Here is a 20,483-nt window from a genome sequence, read left to right on the forward strand (position 1 = left end):
GATTTGGGTATAGCTGCCATATTGACTGATCTCTCGATTTAAGGTTTTGGGCCCATACAAGCCACATTTATTGTCCGATTTCGCTGAAATTTGGAACAGTAAGTTGTCTTAGGTCCTTAGACAGCCCTCTTCAATTTTGCCCAGATCGGTTCATATTTGGATATAGCTGCCATATAGACCGATATCTCAATTTAAATCCGATTTTACTGAAATTAGACACAGTGACATATGTTAGGCTTTTCGACATCAGTGTCGTTTATAGTTCAGGTCGGTTTATTTTTAGATATACCTACTAAAAAGACCAATATTTGGTTATACACAATTGAACAATGACTTGTACTTATTAGACCACTCAATATCCGTATCGAATTTGGTCCAAATCGCACCATATTTCGATAAAGCTGCTATGGGGGCATAAATAGTGCATTTGTCACCGGATTATGACGAAAGGTGGTTTACATACATACCCGAGGTGGTGGGTATCCAAAGTTCGGCCCGGCCGAACTTACCGCCTTTTTGCTTGTGTATGTAATTTCTATTTAGTTTGTATTCTCCAATTTGTAAATATTTAATTTTTTCTTTTTTTTTTATTTTTTGTTTTTTTAATTGTTTGTTACCCAAGTGCAATTTCTCTCTGTGTACTTACTAACGCTGAAATTGAAATTCTTGTGAATACACTCGGGTAAAGTACAAATGGCCCTGATTTCTGATTTCTGGTAATGACATTTTTAGGGGAATTCACAAGAAATGATCATGTGTCACCCCCCAAAATGAGCCAATATCCCAATTGAATATTTCATCAAAACCAGAAAAGAGGTCCGCAAAAAGCAACAAAAAAAAAAGATGTTAAATATTGTGATCTTCATAAATACATGGGTAAACAAAGTTTGATGTATGCATGTTTGGCGGGGCCTAAGCATGCGGAAACTGATTAGTAACCACAAACACATGCGCAAACTTCAATTTGTTCCCCTACATCCATTCATTCATTGACTGCAGACTGAGAAAATAAAGGGGACCGACTAATGGACAGGGCCAGGTCGACTAACATGGTGGCTAGGTAGTCAGTCATTCATTAACTGCGGCAGTGGTTTGGTAATAACACCCCATTTAAAAAGTTTATTTTCTTCTTTCAAATGCCGGCATGCATATGGAATTTGGCATTCGTGGAAAGAAATCCACAACGCGATACATGTATAGAAAAGACTCTTATGGCAGACTCTTATGCAATACTACTACTATTCGCACTTCTTCATTTGAATAAAGTTGAAGAGTTTTTTTGTTCCACCTGCCATTGCTGTGGAATGTTTTATTTGCATTTGCCCTGGGAAGTGTGAAAACCATGCGTGTGTTTAAAAATCGATGGAACACTCGAACATCTATTAAACCAACATTGATGGCTGCTAGGGTGTGCCCATCAACTTTTTTGAGAGATTTGGTCCAGCCCATCTATTTAAATATAACCATCAGTGTGAGGGGGGACTTGTGGTAAGTGCCACAATGTTGAGATGATGCATGGAGCGGATGATGTTTTGTATGACTATGACATCAGTAGTGTTTTACACGCATAAATTAAATAAATATTTGATTTCTTCTCTGACACACCTTTGGCCAAAAGCTATGACCGTAACCACAGGCATGGTGTGTGTGTGTCAGAAAGTACCAGCCAATATATTTTAAATTACATGTGAACTTTTTACTATTATTTTAGGTACACATGATTGAGGGATTTTCATAGTAAAGTCATAGAGTTTGGAAATAAGAAGTTGTTTTAATTGTTTTAATCGTACCTTGACACATGGCACGGATTTGTTTTTTTCTTTACTATAGGCAGGTTAAGTTGAAGATAGGACAATATGTTCATGTAGTTCCCTTATAGAGCGGTTTTTCGATTTAAGGTCTAAGGGCCATAGAAGCCGCATTTACTGTTCGATTGCACTGAAATTTGACATAGCTGGTTTTGTTAAGCCACTCGAAATCTGGGCCGGATGATTCATATGAGCCTATATTTGAATATAGCTGCCATATATACCGATCTCCCGATGTAATGTCTACGGCCCATGGAAGCCTTATCTTATATATAAAATTCAATTTGTGTTTGTTTGTTTGTTTGTTCTCTATAGACTCAAAATCGGCTGAACCGCTTACCTTGAAATTTCACAGATTGTGTAGGTTGGTCTGGAAGGAAACATAGGCTATATAATTTTTTGATATCGGGAGGGGAGCGGACCCTCCCCCTTACCCCAAAAGTACTATCCAAATAAAAGTGATCCGATCGGGACAATATGGAGTTCAAATGAAATATATTCAAGAGTAGTTTACGAATTTCATAATGAAAGTTGGGTCCAAGTACCTGAGGGGCCGCCCCAGGCCCAATACCCCTTAAAATAGGTTTATTTGACAATCATGACAATATGGGACTCAAATGAAAGGTATTCGGGAGTAGATTACGAATATGGTCAGGAATAGGCTTTATATTTTATTGATAACGGAAGGGGGCGGACCCTCCCCAATTACCCAAAAATACCACCCAAAATAAAAAGTGGTCCGATAACGACAACATGGGTATCAAATGAAAAGTATGCGGGAGTAGATAACGAATCTGGCATACTAATTCATGTCAAAGTATAGGGGGTCACCCCACCCCCACAAAAACGCCCAAAATGGGCACATTAGCCAATCACGGATATATGGGACTCGGTGTTTTTTCCGTATAGACTGAAAAACGGTAGAACCAATTTTCTCGACATTTTCGCATATTGTGTAGGTTGGTCTGGAAGGAAACACAGGCTTTATAACTTTTCCCTATCGGAAGGGGGACGGACCCTCCCCCTTATGCCAAAAACATAACCCAATATCAAAAGTGGACCGATCGGGACAATATAGGTATCAAATGAAAAGTATTGGAGAGTAGAATACGAATATCGGACCGCCCCACCCTCAAAACTGCCCCAAACAGACATATTAAACATTCATTTCAATATGGGGCTCAAATGAAAGATATTCGGGGGTAGATTTCGAATCTGGCATACAACAACAGATCGAAGTATAGGAGGTCATGCCACCCCTCAAAAACGCCATTATTTTGGAAGGAAACATAGGTTTTATAATTTCTAGATATCGGGTGGAGGCGAACCCACCCCTTTACCGCAAAAACGCCACCCATATCCGAAAGTGGTCCGATGGCCACAATAAGGGTATCAAGTGAAAGGTATTGGAGATCAGAACACGAATATGGTATTAAAATTAGAGTTTAAGTACCCAGCGGGGACCCCCTCCCCTCAAAGCAAAACACTTCTACACAGATATGTTCGAAGTTCATGTCAATATGGGGCTCAAAAGCAAAGTATTAGGCAGTAGATTACAAATATGGCATAAAACATTAGGTCCAAGTAATGGGAGGTCGCCAACCCCCAAATGAGCCGACTATGGTTAGCCGACTATGGTTATATGAGACTCAAATGAAAAGTATTAGGGAGTAGATTACGAATATGACATTAAAATTTGCGTTCAAGTCTAGGTGTGCGCTTTTCCTCCAAAAGATATGTCATTATGACAATATGGGAGCAAATGAAAGGTATTTGAGTGTTTTGGGGTACGCCCTAAAGCACCCCCTTAAGTGAACATCATTTCCGTTGGGAATAAAGAACGAATTTGATATCTATTTTCAGTAAAAAGTGCCGGTGGCCGTCCCAAAACACCCCCCAAACGGTTTATATTTACCGGCCATGGCAATATGGGGTTAAAATTAAAGGGATTTGGAATAAGGAACGAATTTGATAACTATTTTCAATAAATAGTGCCGGTGGCCGCCCCAAAACACACCCCAAACGGTTCATATTTACCAGCCATGGCAATATGGGGCTCAAATTAAAGGGATAAAGGGATTTGAGTCGAAATGTCTGAGGTGCCATCCCTCCCCTAATGAGAACATTACCCTAAGGATGAACATTACCACCAGGAACCGAGAAGGGGTTTAAACTAAATGATAAGGGACGTTTTTTAAAGCCGAGTTCGAACGGCGTCCGAGCGGAGTATGGTTCGTCGTCCGAGCGGAGTATGGTTCAGATCAGATCATATTTTTATATAGCCCACAAATATCACCCATAAATTGAGTATTTGTGATTCGATTTTGATGTAATTTTGTACTGTAAGTTGTTTTAGAACCCCACACATCCTTTCTGAATATTGTGCCGACCAGAATATATTTGGATATAGCTGTCATACATAGGGATCTTCCGATTTACCGTGAGCTCACATAAGGCGAATTTTTACCGGACTTCGCTGAATTTTTTAACGGAGACCTGCGCTGGACCCTCGGTGACCATGCTGGGTTTGGCCTAGGTTCAACTTCATTTCGATATAGCTGCTACGAGTTTATAAATGGTTAATTGTTACCAGACTTTGTCAAAAATGTGCATCATATATACCTGAGGTGGTTTTTATTGTTGTAGCCACATTTTAATGTGGAGGTGGCGATCCTCGTCCAGCTCCTTTAGGGGAACAAGTTCGTTCCGATCCAAAGGACCGATTGCCGCAGGAACAGGGTGGCCATTGGCTATTTAAAGTCGCCAATAACTCGCCTTGCCATATCGCGCATTAGGCCCTCGGTATTTATGCCACCCGACTTCTCACTCGATATCGCTGGCAGCTAAACTTCTCGTGACAGCAATGAACACCACACACAGATTGGACCCCTATGTCAAGCCCGTGCGGTGCTCACAGCTATCTCGCGCCGGGACCTGAGGTGGTGGCCAACCAAAGCTCAGCCCGCCGAACTTAATACCTTTTTATACCCTCCACCATAGGATGGGGGTATACTATTTTCGTCATTCCGTTTGTAATACATCGAAATATTGATCTGAGACCCAACAAAGTATATATATTCTTGATAGCCTTACCACTCTTAGTCGATTAGGCATGTTTGTCCGTCTGTCCGTCCATCTGTCTATCTGTCCAATGCACACTAACCTTCGAAGGAGTAAAGCTTGGTGCATGAAATTTTGAACAAATACCTTTTTATTAAAGCAGGTCGGTTAGGACTGTAAATGGGTCAAATCAGTCCATGTTTTGGTATAGCTGCTATATAAACAGATATCGGATCTTGACTTCTTGAGCCTCTAGAGGGCGAAATTCCTATCCAATTTGAATGAAATTTTGCACCATGTGTTTTATTTTGACTTCTAACAACTCTGGCAAGTATGGTCTAAATCGGTTTATAACCTTATATAGCTCCCATATAAACCGATTTGAGATTTTAACTTCTTGAGCCTCTAGAGGGCGCAATTCTTATCCAATTTGGATGAAATTTAGCATTAAGTGTTTTGGTTTGACCGTCAACAACTGTGACAAGTAGGGTCAAAATCCATTCATAGCTTGATATAGATCCCATATAAACCGATCTCGGATCTTAACTTCTTGAGCCGCTAGAGGGCGCAATAATTATCCGATTTGGCCAAAAATTGCGCATGAAGTATTTTGGGTTGACCATCAACCAATGTGGCAAGTATGGCTCAAATTGGTTCATAACCTGATATAGCTCCCACATAAACCGATTTCGGATTTTGATTTCTTGAGCCGATAGAGGGCGCAATTATTATCTGAATTGGCTGAAATTTACCATGAAGTGTTTTGGTTTGGCCATCAGCAAGTGTGCCAGGTTTGGCTCAAATTGGTTCATAACCTGATATAGCTCCCATATAAACCGATTTCGGATTTTGACTTCTTGAGCCGATAGAGGGCGCAATTATTATCTGAATTGGTTGAAATTTAGCACGAAGGATGTTGGTTTGATTGTCAATAACTGTGCCAAGTATGGTCAAAATCGGTTCATAGCCTGATATAGCTCTCATATAAACCGATCTCGGATCTTGACTTGAGGGCGCAATTATTATCCGATTTGGCTGAAATTTAGCGTGAAGAATTTTGGTTTGACCTCTAACCAATGTATGGCTCAAACTGGTTAATAACCTGATATAGCTCTCATATAAACCGATTTCGGATTTTGACTTCTTGAGCCGATAGAGGGCGCAATTATTATCCGGGTTGGCTGAAATTTTGCATAATTTTGATTTGTCCGTCAACAACTGTGCCAAGTATGGCTCAAATTGGTTCACAACCTGATATAGATCCAATATAAACCGATCTCACAATTATATCTCTTGAGCCTCTAGAGGGCGCAGTTATCCAATTTGGCTGAAACTGCTCAACGACTTCTTGTATGACCTTTAACATGCGTGTTAAATATGCCCCGAATCAGTCCATAACCTGATAAAGCTCCCATATAAAAAGATCTGCTAATTTTATTTCTTGTACCACTATAGGGCGCAATTCTTATCTGATTTGGCTCAAATTTCGCACAATGAATTCCATTTTGGTCTTAAACGTCCAAACCTAGTATTGCTCTCTCCAATCGGTTCATCATTTGGTATAGTTGTAAATAGCAATTCTAATCCATTATCCTTTGTTTGTCTATAGAGAGATACCGGTCAAAGAACTTGACAAATGCGACCCATGGTGGGGGGTATGTAAGATTCGGCATGGCCGAACTTAGCGCGGTATTAAAGCTTTGTGCATTTGTTTGGAGGCCACAGTAGCGCAGAGGTTAGCATGTCCGCCTTTGACGCCGAACGCCTGGGTTCGAATCCTGGCGAGACCATCAGAAAAAAATTTTCAGCGGTGGAGGAGATCCTAATGCTGGCAACATTTGTGAGGTACTATGCCATGTAAAATTTCTCTCCAAAGAGGTGTCGCACTGTGGCACGCCGTTCGGACTCGGCTATAAAAAGGAGGCCCCTTATCAGATTTAGATATAGCTTTCTTTAGCCTTTAAACCGACCATTACAACATTTAGCATGAGATGTTTTATTTGACGTCTCAAGTTCAGATTTAGATATATTTAGCTCCCATACATATCTTTCATCCGATATGGCCTTTTATGGCTGTAGCAGCCTTCATTTTGGTCCGATCTTTACAAAATTTTGCATTGAATGTTTTATTAGACATCCCAATACGTGACCAAAATTTCATAAAAATCGCTTCAGATCTAGATATAGCTCCCATATATATCTTTCATCCGATATGGACTTTAAAGGCTGTAATAGCCACAATTTAAGTCTGATCTTTACAAAATTTAGCATGAGATATTTTATTTGATATCTCAATACGTGTGCGAAATTTCATAAAAATCGGATCAGATTTAGATATAGCTCCCATATATATCTTTCATCCGAAATGGCCGTTTAAGGCTGTAGTAGCCTTAACTTTTGTCCGATCTTTACAAAATTTTGCATAGGCTGTTTTATTTGACGTCTCAGTACGTGAGCAAAATTTCATAAAAATCGGATCAGATTTAGATATAGCTCCCATATGTATCTTTCATCCGATATGGTCTTTAAAGACTGTAGTAGTCACAATTTAAGTCTGATCTTTACAAAATTTATCATGAGATATTTTATTTGATATCTTAATACGTATGCGAAATTTCATAGAAATCGGTTCAGATCAAGATATAGCTCCCATATATAACTTTCGTACGATATGGCCTTTTATGGCTGTAGAAGCCACAATTTTGGTCCGATCTTTACAAAATTTTGCATAAGATGGTTTATTTGACATCTTAATACATCAGCAAAATTTCATAAAAGTCGGTTCAGATTTAGATATAGCTGCCATATATATCTTTCATCCGATATGGCCATTTAAGGCTGTTGTAGCCTTAATTTTTGTCCGATCTTTACAAAATTTAGCACAGGTTGTTTTATTTGACGTCTCAATACGTGTGCGAAATTTCATAAAAATAGGTTCAGATCTAGATATAGCTCCCATATATATCTTTCATCCGATATGGACTTTAAAGGCTGTAGTAGCCTTAATGTTGGTCCGATCTTTACAAAATTTTGCATAAGATGTTTTACTTGTGGTCTCAATACATAAGCAAAATTTCATAAAAATCGGTTCAGATTTAGATATAGCTCCCATATATATCTTTCATCCGATATGGTCTTTAAACGCTGTAGTAGCTAAAATTTTGGTCCGATCTTTAGAAAATTAAGCAGGATATGTTTTATTTGAGGTCCCAATGCGTGTGCAAAATTTCATAAAAATCGGTTCAAATCTAGGTATAGCTCCCATATATATCTTTCATCCGATAAGGGCTTTAAAGGCTGTAGAAGCCACAATTTTAGTCCGATCTTTACAAAATTAAGCAGGATATGTTTTATTTGACGTCTCAATACGTGTGCAAAATTTCATAAAGATCGGTTCAGATTTAGATGTAGTTTCCATATATATCTTTCTTCCGATATGGCCCTTTAAGGCTGTAGTAGACACATATTAGGTCCTATCGTAAGAAAATCTGGCAAGGTTCTATTCAATATTCCCATAGGTATGTAAAATTAAAGTCTGACTAGATTTCAACATAGGTTCCATGTTTAAAAAGTAGTACATAGACTTGGTGGAGTTGAGTATTATATAGTCGGCTCCGCCGATTTTTGTCTTTCCTTCCTCCTGGTTTTTTTTATATCAATTCTGTTTATTTTCATTGTATTGGTAAGGGGTTTTGGTTTTGGTAGGATTTTGCTTTTAAATTTTTATAGGAACTTAATTTTTTGGGTGGCCGCACTGTTATTTCTCATCAACAACAAGTATTGGCATCAAATTTTTTTCGTTATAACCACAATTTGCAAATTCCTTTATATTGCTTTGAATTTTCATTTAATACTGCAGTTTAAATTTAAATACAAATCTAAGTTGCAGTTGAATTTTTACGGCAAACTAATTTTTTTTAAATAATTTGCAAAAAGTGGCCTTGCCACCATTTGCAAAAGTTACTGCTGTGCGGTTTTTCATTTAAGGTTCACAGTTCTAAACTGAATGCACCAAAAAGAAAAAAAATTCTCTTTATCTAAATTTTGCGACTAATGTGCCATTAGCCATATATATCCGTGTGTCTTTGTACTCCACCCATGTGCTAGGGTGCTATCAATGAATTGTAAATAATTTAAACAAATATTAATCGAAAATCTACAACGACGATTCAATCTATTTGTTTAAATTCACATTCAACAAAAAGGCTAAAATCAAAAGTTTCACAAACACACTCGATATTGCAGTAGATCCCAAAATAACTTTGGCCCTCACTGCCATCCACAATGTCGCTAACAACTATTTTCCTTGTTGGAGCAGACAAAATGTTTTTTTTTTTTTTTTTTTTGTTTATTTTAACAATTATCTAAACACCACAGGTAATCAGTCGCTGAAAGTACTGGACTGGAAGTTGTACGAAGACAATCAAATGGTTCAGTGCTGAATTTTATATTTTCTTAGTTTGTTGCTAAAGTAGCATTGAAAAGTGTCAATGCCAATTAACATTTGTTTTTCATTCAAATAAAAAAAAAAGTTTTTTTGAAACTCAAGCACTCGCCTCCTGTATGCCGGAGTGCCAAAACTGAAATGAATTCAATTCAACTGATTTTGAATATTTGCTTAACTTAAATAGCCGATTTGACTTGTTCTAGACTCTAATTAATATGTCCTTACAGAGTTAAAGCGCATGGGAAAGAATTTATAGTCACTTAGAAAAGATATTAGCTTAGGCAAAATTCCTATTTTTCGCATGGTAGAGCGCATGCGTGCTTATTATTATTATTATTATTGTTTGTTCTAATATGTCCCACCCCCGTATAAAATCTTGGCTACGTTCCTGGTAGAACATATACGATGTAGACGATGATAAGAGCATGCAATATTTTGATAGAACTCTCAATATGTCAATATGTGCTTACAAAGGAAACTTGCATGAAAAGATTTTATAGTCACTTAGACAAGATGTTAGCTTCGGAATATAAAAAACCAGCTGGACAGGGCCGGCTCCGCTGCGCCTTCTTTCCCTCTCTTATTTTATCTGAGCCATATACTGGCACTGGCAGCAAATAAGTCTTGTTTTGAAATAAGTCCTGTGAATATCTTTTTCGTGTCCTACTCCCAAATACCTTTCATTTGAGCCTAATATTGCTGTGGTTGGTAAATATTGGGTTGCCCAAAAAGTAATTGCGGATTTTTTAAAAGAAAGTAAATGCATTTTTAATAAAACTTAGAATGAACTTTAATCAAATATATTTTTTTTACACTTTTTTTCTAAAGCAAGCTAAAAGTAACAGCTGATAACTGACAGAAGAAAGAATGCAATTGCAGAGTCACAAGCTGTGAAAAAATTTGTCAACGTCGACTATATGAAAAATCTGCAATTACTTTTTGGGCAACCCAATATATCCGGTATGGGGGTTATTTTTTGGGGTGAAGTGGACGCTCATATATCAGATTCGTGATCTAGTCTCAAATACCTTTCATTTGTGCCTCATATTGTCATTATTGGATTATATTTCCGTTGGGGGGGGGGGGGGGATTTTGAAGGTTGCGCGGATATCCCTCCTAGATATCCCACCCTAAATAGGGCGAAATTTCTGTTTTTAAGTTCTTGTAAACAAACCAAATTTCGCTTAAATCGCCCCACTTATCTCCGAGATCTGACATTTTTGAAAATAGGGTAAAGGGAGGGTGCGCCACGTTTGGATGTTAGATCTACTTCATGCTCTTGGTTCTGGTGGTGGATTAGAGTTGCCAAACCCTTTGCCCCGAAAGTGGATATTAAATTCAAACACCACATTTAAGCTACATATTGCCATAGTCGGTATAAATGTATGGTTTAGGGAAAGTTTATGAGGTGAACATCCCTGAAACACTTGGCCATAAAACAGATACCAGATTTGAGTCCCTTTTTGCCATAATCCATAAATATGTGCAGTTTGAGGGGTATTTAGGGTGGGGCGGCCAGCCACGGCATCGTAATCTACTCTCAAATTTCTTTTTTAAGCCCCACCAGCACGATTTTGTTTGGCCTCATAATGTCAAACATTTAGAAGGTGGCTATCAAGATATTCAGGGCAACGGGTCTCGTACAGATCCATTCTAATTATTATTTTGTTATAGATTTTGTTATCTACATTCAAAATCATGTTTCAAAGCTACCACTAGGGATGCCACTTTTGTATAGATCCAATTTGAGGGTAAAAAGTGTATTACCAAAGACCTTTGATTGGTGTCTAAAGACCTTTGATTGGTGTCCAAAGACCTTTGATTGGTGTCCAAAAAACTTTGATTTGTGTCCAAAGACATTTTATTGGTGTCCAAAGACCTTTGATGTGTGTCCTATTCTATCGTGATGGGCCTTTATATATTATGTTTAATTCCTTTTTTTTGGGTAGGTTAGGGGGAGGTGGATCGCCCTCAGACAAATCCTTTCATTTGAGTACAATATATTCTCGGTCGTCGTACATGACAGTTTGGTGCTGTTTTTATTGGAAGGAGAAGGGCGCTCGCCCCGATAATAAGACCCAAAAGACAATTTATTTGAGTCCTTTGAGGCCTCTCATACACCAAGGAATTACTTTTTATGCCAGATTTGCACTCTACTTTTAAATACTTTTCAATTGATACTCATATTGCCCAAAGCGGTAAAAGAGTCCTATTGGGGTGTTTTTTGGGGGGTGGCGGACCCGCGAATACTTTGGGTGAAATTTTTATAACAAGTTCGTACTCTACGCTTGAATACCTTTCGTTTAATACCCATATTGTGCCAATCGGTAAACATATTCGTGCAGGGGGGTTTTGGAGGGTGGGGAGGCCCCTCAGACATCAAGGGATACATTTTTATGTCAGTTTTGTACTTTACTCGTAAAAACCTTTCATTAGATACCCATATTACCCAAAGCTGTGAAAGAGTCCTGTTAGGGGGTTTTTTTTGGAGTGGGGGACTCCCCCGAACACTTCGGGCAAAATTTATATATCAAGTTCGTACTCTACTCTTGAATAACTTTCGCTTGATACCCATATTGTGCCAATTGGTAAACATATTCGTGCGGGGGGGTTTTGGGGGGTGGGGAGGTCCCTCAGACACCAAGGGATACATTTTTATGTCAGTTTGGTACTCCACTTTTAAAAACCTTTTATTTGATACCCATATTGCCCAAAGCTGTGAAAGAGTCCTGTTGGGGTTTTTTTTTTGGGGTGGGGAACCCCCGCGAACACCTTGGGCAAAATTTACATATCAAGTTCGTACTCTACTCTTGGATACCTTTCATTTGATACCCATATTGTGTGATTCGGTAAACATGTCCGCCCGGGTGGGTTTTGGGAAGGGGCGTCCCCCCAGGTTATTGGACTCAAAACTTTTATACCAATTTTGTGTTGTTGCGGTACCATAAAGTGGCTTAAATCGGTGCACGTATTTCCGAGATCTGGTGTTTTTGAAATTGGGTAATGGGGGAGGGTCCGCCCACCCTTCGGATATCAAAGAACTTGGTGCCCTATTTTCACCGGGGGCCCAAACTCTACCACCTGTGAAAATGTTATAAAAATCGGTTCAGCCGTATTTGAGTCTATACGGAACAGACAAACAAAGCGCAACAATTTAATTTTTATATAATACAATAGATACCTCTCCTTGGTTGCCAAGGTTATATGTTTGATGGCCCAAAATAAGCCTGCCCATAGGTTCTACTGTCTAAGAATATCTAAAGCTATAGGTGTAGCAAAGTAGTAAGAATGTTCAAACCTATGTAGTCTAGGGGTAACCAGCCTAAAATTCCTCCAGCTCTCCGAACACTTTTATGTTACCCCTGTGAATATTTATCAGATAGTAGAACACAGGGACGTAGCCAGAGGTGGGGGGGGGGTTTATCATCTGGCCCTAGACCCCTTCTCCCAAAATTCCTACTTTTCGAATGAAAGCTTGTAAACGTGCTTATCATTGTTTTGAAGATCTAATATGGCTCGCCCCAAAATTAAACTTTGGCTACGTTCCTGGTAGAACATAAAACATGTAAACGATGATAAGAGCATGCAATATTTTCAATATAATGTCAATATGTCCCGCAAGCTTAGATCAATACTAAATTTGTTAAAAACAAACACCAGTAAGGAAAGGCAAAAGTCCCCCTTTATTTTGCCACAACAGTCAAGACGCTATTTAATCCGTTCGCGCTGTGTAAAAAGTCACTATATCGTACTTTTTAGTACCCCGTTTAGTACGAATATCACAACACCCTGTCTTATCGCGCGCCTGCGTTCCAAGACCCACATTCGTGCCAAATTTCATGACTCTAGTTGAGTTGATCAGTCAAACGCGTGTCTCTTTTCTATATAGAGATAAAATTTGATAAAAATCGGACAACGGAATCGAGGGCCAGACGTAATGGGTTAAAATTTTGTTTTCAAAAATATTTATTGAAATTTGTTTATAAAAACAAGTAAAAGCGTGCCAAGTTCGGCCGGGCCGAATCTTCTATACCCTCCACCATGGATCCCATTTGTCGAGTTCTTTTCCCGGCATTTCTTCTTAGGCAAAAAAGGATATAAGAAAAGATTTCCTCTGCTATTAGAGCGATATCAAGATATGATCCGGTTTAGACCACAATTAAATTATATGTTGGAGACCTGTGTAAAATGTCAGCCAATTCGAATAAGAATTGCGCCCTTTGGGGGCTCAAGAAGTAAAATAGAGAGATCGATTTATATGGGAGCTGTATCGGGCTATAGACCGATTCAGAGCATAATAAATACGTATGTTGATGGTCATGAGAGGATCCGTCGCACAAAATTTCAGGCAAATAATTGCGACCTCTAGAGGCTCAAGAGGTGGCCACCGTGGCGCAGAGGTTAGCATGTCCGCCTATGACGCTGAACGCCTGGGTTCGAAACCAGGCGAGACCATGAGAAAAAATTTTCAGCGGTGGTTTTCCCGTCCTAATGCTGGCAACATTTGTGAGGTACTATGCCATGTAAAACTTCTCTCCACAGAGGTGTCGCACTGCGGCACGCCGTTCGGACTCGGCTATAAAAAGGAGGCCCCTTATCATTGAGCTTGAACTTGAATCGGACAGCACTCATTGATATGTGAGAAGTTTGCCCCTGTTTCTTAGTGGAATGTTCATGGGCAAAATTTGCATTTTTTTAGAGGCTCAAGAAGTCAAGATCCCAGATCGGTTTATATGGCATTTATATCAGGTTATGAACCGATTTGAACCTTATTTGACACAGTTGTTGAAGGAAAATTTCAGCCAAATCGGATAGGAATTGCGCCCTCTAGAAGCTCAAGAAGTCAAGACTCCAGATCTGTTTATAGGACAGCTATATCTGGTTATGGACCGATGTGAACTATTCTTAGCAAAGTTGTTGAAAATCATAAAACAACACCTCATGCAAAATTTCAGTCAAATCGGATAAAAATTGCGGCCTCTAGAGGCTCAAAAAATCAAGACCCTAGATCGGTTTATATGACAGCCATATCAGGTTATGAACCGATTTGAACCATATTTGACACAGTTGTTAGAAGTCATAACAAAACATATCACGCAAAATTTCATTCCAATCGGATAAGAATTGCGCACTCTAGAGGCTCATGAAGTCAAGACCCAAGATCGGTTTATATGGCTGCTATATCAGGTTATGGACCGATTTAAACTATACTTGGCACAGTTGTTGGAAGTCATAATAAAACATCTCATGCAAAATTTCATTCCAATCGGATAAGAATTGTGCTCTCTAGCGGCCCAAGAAGTCAAGACCCCAGATCGGTTTATATGGTAGCTATATCAGGTTATGGACCGATTTCAACCATACTTAGCAGAGTTGTTAGAAGTCATAACAAAACACTACGTGCAAAATTTCAGCCAAATCGGACTATAATTGCGTCCTCTAGTGGCTCAAGAAGTCAAGACCCCAGATGGGTTTATATGGCAGCTATATCAGGTTATGGACCGATGTGAACCATTCTTAAAACAGTTGTTGAAAGTCATAATCAAACATCTCATGCAAAATTTCATTCCAATCGGATAAGAATTGTGCCCTCTAGCGGCTCAAGAAGTCAAGACCCCAGATTGGTTTATATGGCAGCTATATCAAAACGTGGACCGATATAGCCCATTTACAATCCCAACCGACCTACACTATTAAGAAGTATTTGTGCGAAATTTCAAGCGATTAGCTTTATTCCTTCGAAAGTTAGCGTGCTTTCGACAGACAGACGGACGGAAGGACGGACGGACAGACGGACAGACGGACAGACGGAAGGACAGACGGACGGACATGGCCAGTTCGACTTAAAATGTCATGACGATCAAGAATATATATATACTTTATGGGGTCTTAGACGAATATTTCGGGGAGTTACAAACAGAATGACGAAATTAGTATACCCCCATCTTATGGTGGAGGGTATGAAAACTTAATAACCTTGCCTTTACTTTTTGCATATTCGTTAACAGAATTATTTGCGACAATTATATTCCATAATTAAAAATACAAATTTAAAATTTATATTAAAATTACTGCATTGTTCTTTTTTTAGTTAAACACCCATCTGCAATTAAAACAAAAAAAAAAACATTTTAAATTGTTTAAAAACCATGAAAAGCTATGTGGAGCAATTCAAGGTTGTGTTTTTTTTTTGTGAACAATTCAATGTTACTTGGAAGCATCGAACAATTGCAGCCAAAGTTAACATGAATTCTTATAACTCGCAATAGAATTTCAAATTAAACTGCAATTTGTAAAGGCAAACCCCACATGAGAGGCGGCAACAATAACAACAACAACTTCTTAAAACAAAATCATACCTTTAACTAGTTAATTTCGCAATTAATGACACGCTTCAATGCAAATGTTTAGTTTTTGTTTTAAACATCACCTAAAGTTAGTTAAAAACGCAATCAAAACTTCCCCCCAACTCCTTCCCTCTACTTTAAATTTTCAACTTTAATCCATCGATAAGCAAAAGAACGAAGAAGTTAAACAAAAATTGCGGATTTGGTTTACCAGTACACACTGACAGCTACTGTTAAGGGCTTTCTGGTAAAAACAATGCAATTTACAATCACCGGTTGTCTATGTGTCTTTTCTTAACTGGATTTTGATTGAAACATTTATTGCCTTAATTTCAGCTCTTAATTTCAATGCCCGTGTCTATAACCGTCTGACATGTTATTTAAATTTTCGTTTTTCTCATTTTTGTTTTCTTGCAGAATTTAAGAGATTTGGTACAAGGTGAATTCATGCAGTTGGGTTCAAGGGAAACCGAAAATGAACGTTTTGCCCACTATTTGACAAAGACATACAGGAAGACGGCTTCACTGATAGCCAACTCACTGAAAGCGGTAAGTATACAATGGTATCACAAGCTAAACTTCCCAAAACGGATGTAATAGCCAATGAAGCGTTACTTTAGAATATGTAATAAAACGTCTTTAAAGACAATTTTTAACCTAGAAATGTTTGACATGCACTCAAATTCTGTGCTATGCACAAGGTTAACAAGAAGAGAAGCAGAAGATACCAAGCCATAAGGTTGTTGATATGGAAACTTGTTTTATGTAATGGGCTATTATATACAATGTAAGGTTTATTTTCTAATCTAATAAAATTAAACCGTAATTAAAAAGATATAATAGTCGAGTGGAGCACAGTGGGATAGAAAACAAAAAAAAATTAAAATAACAAGTAAAAAGACGCTAAGTTCGGCCGGGCCGAACTTTGGACACCCACCACCTCGGGTATATACGTAAACCACCTATCATCAAAATCGTGTGAAAATTGCATACCTTATGTCCCACAGCGGTTATAACGAAATATGTTGCGATTTTGACCAAATACTAATAAGTCATTGTTCAATTGTGTACAACAAAATATTGGTCTTTTAAGTAGTTATTTCTAAAAATAAACCGATCTGAACCATATAAGACACAGCCTAACATAAGTCACTGTGTCAAATTTCGGTGAAATCGGATTATATAAGACTTTAAATCGAGATATCGGTCTACATGGCAGCTATATCCAAATTTTGACCGATTTGGGCCAAGTAGCAGAAAAATGTTGAAGAGCCTAACACAACGCACTGTTTCAAATTTCAGCGACATCGGACAATAAATGCGCCTTTTATGGCCCCAAAACCTTAAATCGAGAGATCGGTCTATATGGCAGCTAAAGTCAAATCTGGACCGATCTGTGCCAAATTGAAGAAGAATTTCAAAGAGCCTAACACAACTCACTGTCTCAAATTTCAGCGACATCGGACAATAAATGCGCCTTTAATGGCCCAAGACCTTAAATCGAGAGATCGGTCTATATGGCAGCTATATCTAAATCTGGACCGATCTGCGCTATATTGCAGAAGTGTTTCAAGGGGCCTAACCTAATTCACTGTTCCAGATTTCCGCAAAATCGGATAATAAATGTGGCTTTTATGGGCCCAAGACCCTAAATCGAAGGATCGGTATATATGGCAGCTATATCCAAATCTTGACCGATCGGGGCCAAATTGACGATGAATGTCGAAGGGCCTAACACAACTCACTCTCCTAAATTTCAGCAAAATCGGATAATAAATTACGCTTTTATGGGCCTAAGACCCTAAATCGGAGGATCGGTCTATATGGCAGCTATATCCAAATCTGGACCGATGTGGGCCACATTGACGTAAGATGTCGAAGGGCCTAACATTACTCACTCTCTAAAATTTCAGCAAAATCGGATAATAAATTACGCTTTTATGGGCCTAAGACCCTAAATCGGAGAATCGGTCTATATGGCTGCTATATCCAAATCTGGACCGATGTGGGCCACATTGACGGAGGATGTCGAAGGGCCTAACACAACGCACTCTCCCAAATTTCAGCAAAATCGGATAATAAATTACGCTTTTATGGGTCTAAGACCCTAAATCGGAGGATCGGTCTATATGACAGCTATATCCAAATCTGGACCGATGAAGGCTAAATTGACAAAGGATGTCAAAGGACCTAACGCAACTCACTGTCCCAAATTTCGGCGACATCGGACAATAAATGCGCTTTTTATGGCCCCAAAACCTTAAATCGAGAGATCGGCCTATATGGCAGCTATATCCAAAACTGGACCGATGTGGGCCAAATTGACGAAGAATTTCGAAGGGCCTAACACAAATTCTTGTCCCGAATTTCAGCAAAATCGGATAATAAATGTGGCTTTTATGGGCCTAAGAACCTAAAACGGAGGATCGGTATATATGGCAGCTATATCCAAATCTGTACCGATCTGGGCCAAATTGACGAAGAATGTCGAAGGGTCCAACACAACTCATTGTCCCAAATTTCAGCAAAATCGGAGAATAAATGTGGCTTTTATGGGCCTAAGACCCTGAATCGGCCGATTGGTCTATATGAGGGCTATATCAAGATATAGTCCGATATAGTCCATCTTGGAACTTAACCTGCTTATGGACAAAAAATAATCTGTGCAAAATTTCAGCTTAATATTTCTATTTTAAAAGACTGTAGCATGATTTCAACAGACAGACGGACAAACGGACAAACGGACAGACGGACGGACATGTCTAGATCGTTTTAGCTGATCAAGAATATATTGTATATACTTTATAGGGTCGGAAATGGAATTTTCGATGTGTTGCAAACGGAATGACAAAATGAATATACCCCATCCTTCGGTGGTGGGTATAAAAATGTGCAGGAATATATGAAGCTCTTGTCTTGAGTTGAAGTTTTAGCAAGATCGGTCAGAAAATGCGGCTTTTATGGGTTTAAGTCCCTGAATCTATATGGCAGCTATATCTAAATGTGGTTCCATCTGAGACATACTCCGTTCAAATATGAACTCAAGATCCTAAAGAGGGCGGGTCGGTCTATATGTCATCGATATATAAATGTAGTCTGACATGTACCATATTAGGTTTTGGATATTTGGGGCCCTAGTACGACACACTATATATTTTGTAGGTTCGGAAATTGATTTTTCGATATATTGATATTTTGATTTCCAGTTTTTTCTCAGACTTTCGTTCGTTCGTCCGTCCGTCTGTCTGTCAAAAGCACGCTTACTTTTGAAGGAGTAGAGCTAGCCGCTTGAAATTTTGGACAAATACTTCTTATTAGTGTAGGTCGGTTGGGATTGTAAATGGATCAAATCGGTCCATGTTTTGATATAGCTTGGGTCTTGACTTCTTGAGCCTCTATAGGGCGCAATTTTTTGGTCCGATTTGACTGAAATTTTGCACGTGGTCTTTTGATATCACTTCCAAAAACTGTTCTAAGTATGGTTCAAATCGGTTCATAACCTGTTAAACTGCCATATAAACCGATCTGGGGTCTTGACTTCTTGAGCTTTGAGAAAGCGGAATTCTTATCCAGTTTTTGACTGAAATTTTGCACATAGTGTTTTCATATCTCTTCCAACAACTGAGCGAAGTATAGTTCAAATCGGTCCATAACCTGGTATAGCTGCCATATAAACCGAACTTGGATCTTGACTTCTTGAGCCTCTGGAGGACGCAATTCTCATCCAATTTGACTGAAATTTTGCACATAGTGTTTTGATATCTCTTCCAACATCTGTGCGAAGTATGGTTCAAATCGGTCCAAAACCTGATATAGCTGCTATATAAACCGATCTTGGTTCTTGTCTTCTTGAGCTTTTAGAAGGCACAATCCCTATCCGATTCAACGTCCCTGTTTAATATGGGCTAGATTGGGGTATATTGGGATACAGCCGCTATATAAACCTATCTACCGATTTAAGATCTTAGATCCATAAAAGGCTCATTTATTAACAGATTTCGCTGAAATTTGGTATATGGACCAATATTAGCCAACATCCGAACCATATCTTGTTCAGATCGGTCTTTATTTGGACATAGCTGTCATATAGACCAATATTCTGCTTTACCAACTTAAATAGTGAATTGGTTTTATTGGACCATGTTTCGATATATCTGCTATGGGTTAATATACGACGCATTTTTCACCGAATTATGACGACGGCTGGTTATCATATATATCCGAGTTGGTGAGTATCCAAAGTTCAGACCGGACGAAGGTTTAAAATTTTTTTTTTTTATAAAAATTTTAAAATCAATTTTTTATATCTGCCGCCTAATTTTCTTAATTTAATCTCAAAATAAATTATATTTAATTGAAAAATTTATTATTTTCTTTTCATTTCCTAGACGGCGGTTATTGCTGATGCCGATGAGGATCTAAAGGAATTGGCATTCCAATATGGTCGCAATGTGGGTTTGGCCTTCCAACTTGTTGATGATATGCTCGATTTTGTATCGTCCACGGAAACACTGGGTAAACCTGCTGCTGCCGATCTGAAATTGGGTCTTGCAACGGCTCCCGTTCTATTTGCCTGCGAAAAGGTAAGTGTAAAACCGAGTATCTTTTATTTATGCGTCTGCATGAAACATTGCATACTAATTGCATAGATTTCATTATTGTTGTAGTTGTTAAAATATGCACGTCTGCATAAGATGAGCACTTTTTTTAATTTTTGTTGTTGTTGCTTATAGATTTTTTTTAATTAATTTACAATGGCATTTCTTAGATTTATTACAACGTTGCAAAACTATGCTTGAACTTCCTTATTGTCTGAAGCAC

The 20,483-nt window shown here is 38.6% G+C and overlaps 1 protein-coding gene across 1 annotated transcript in view; it reads left to right on the forward strand.

The window, feature by feature from the left end:
* LOC106080493 (all trans-polyprenyl-diphosphate synthase PDSS1) overlaps window positions 1–20,483 on the forward strand; it is a 135,287-nt gene that overhangs the window by 98,720 nt on the left and 16,084 nt on the right. Inside the window, exons 6-7 of the mRNA XM_059363033.1 lie at window positions 16,080–16,211; window positions 20,051–20,245. Coding sequence (XP_059219016.1) covers window positions 16,080–16,211; window positions 20,051–20,245 — 327 coding nt within the window. The remainder of the gene's footprint in view (window positions 1–16,079; window positions 16,212–20,050; window positions 20,246–20,483) is intronic.

Source organism: Stomoxys calcitrans, chromosome 2, assembly GCF_963082655.1.
Source record: "Stomoxys calcitrans chromosome 2, idStoCalc2.1, whole genome shotgun sequence".
Lineage (NCBI taxonomy): Eukaryota > Metazoa > Arthropoda > Insecta > Diptera > Muscidae > Stomoxys > Stomoxys calcitrans.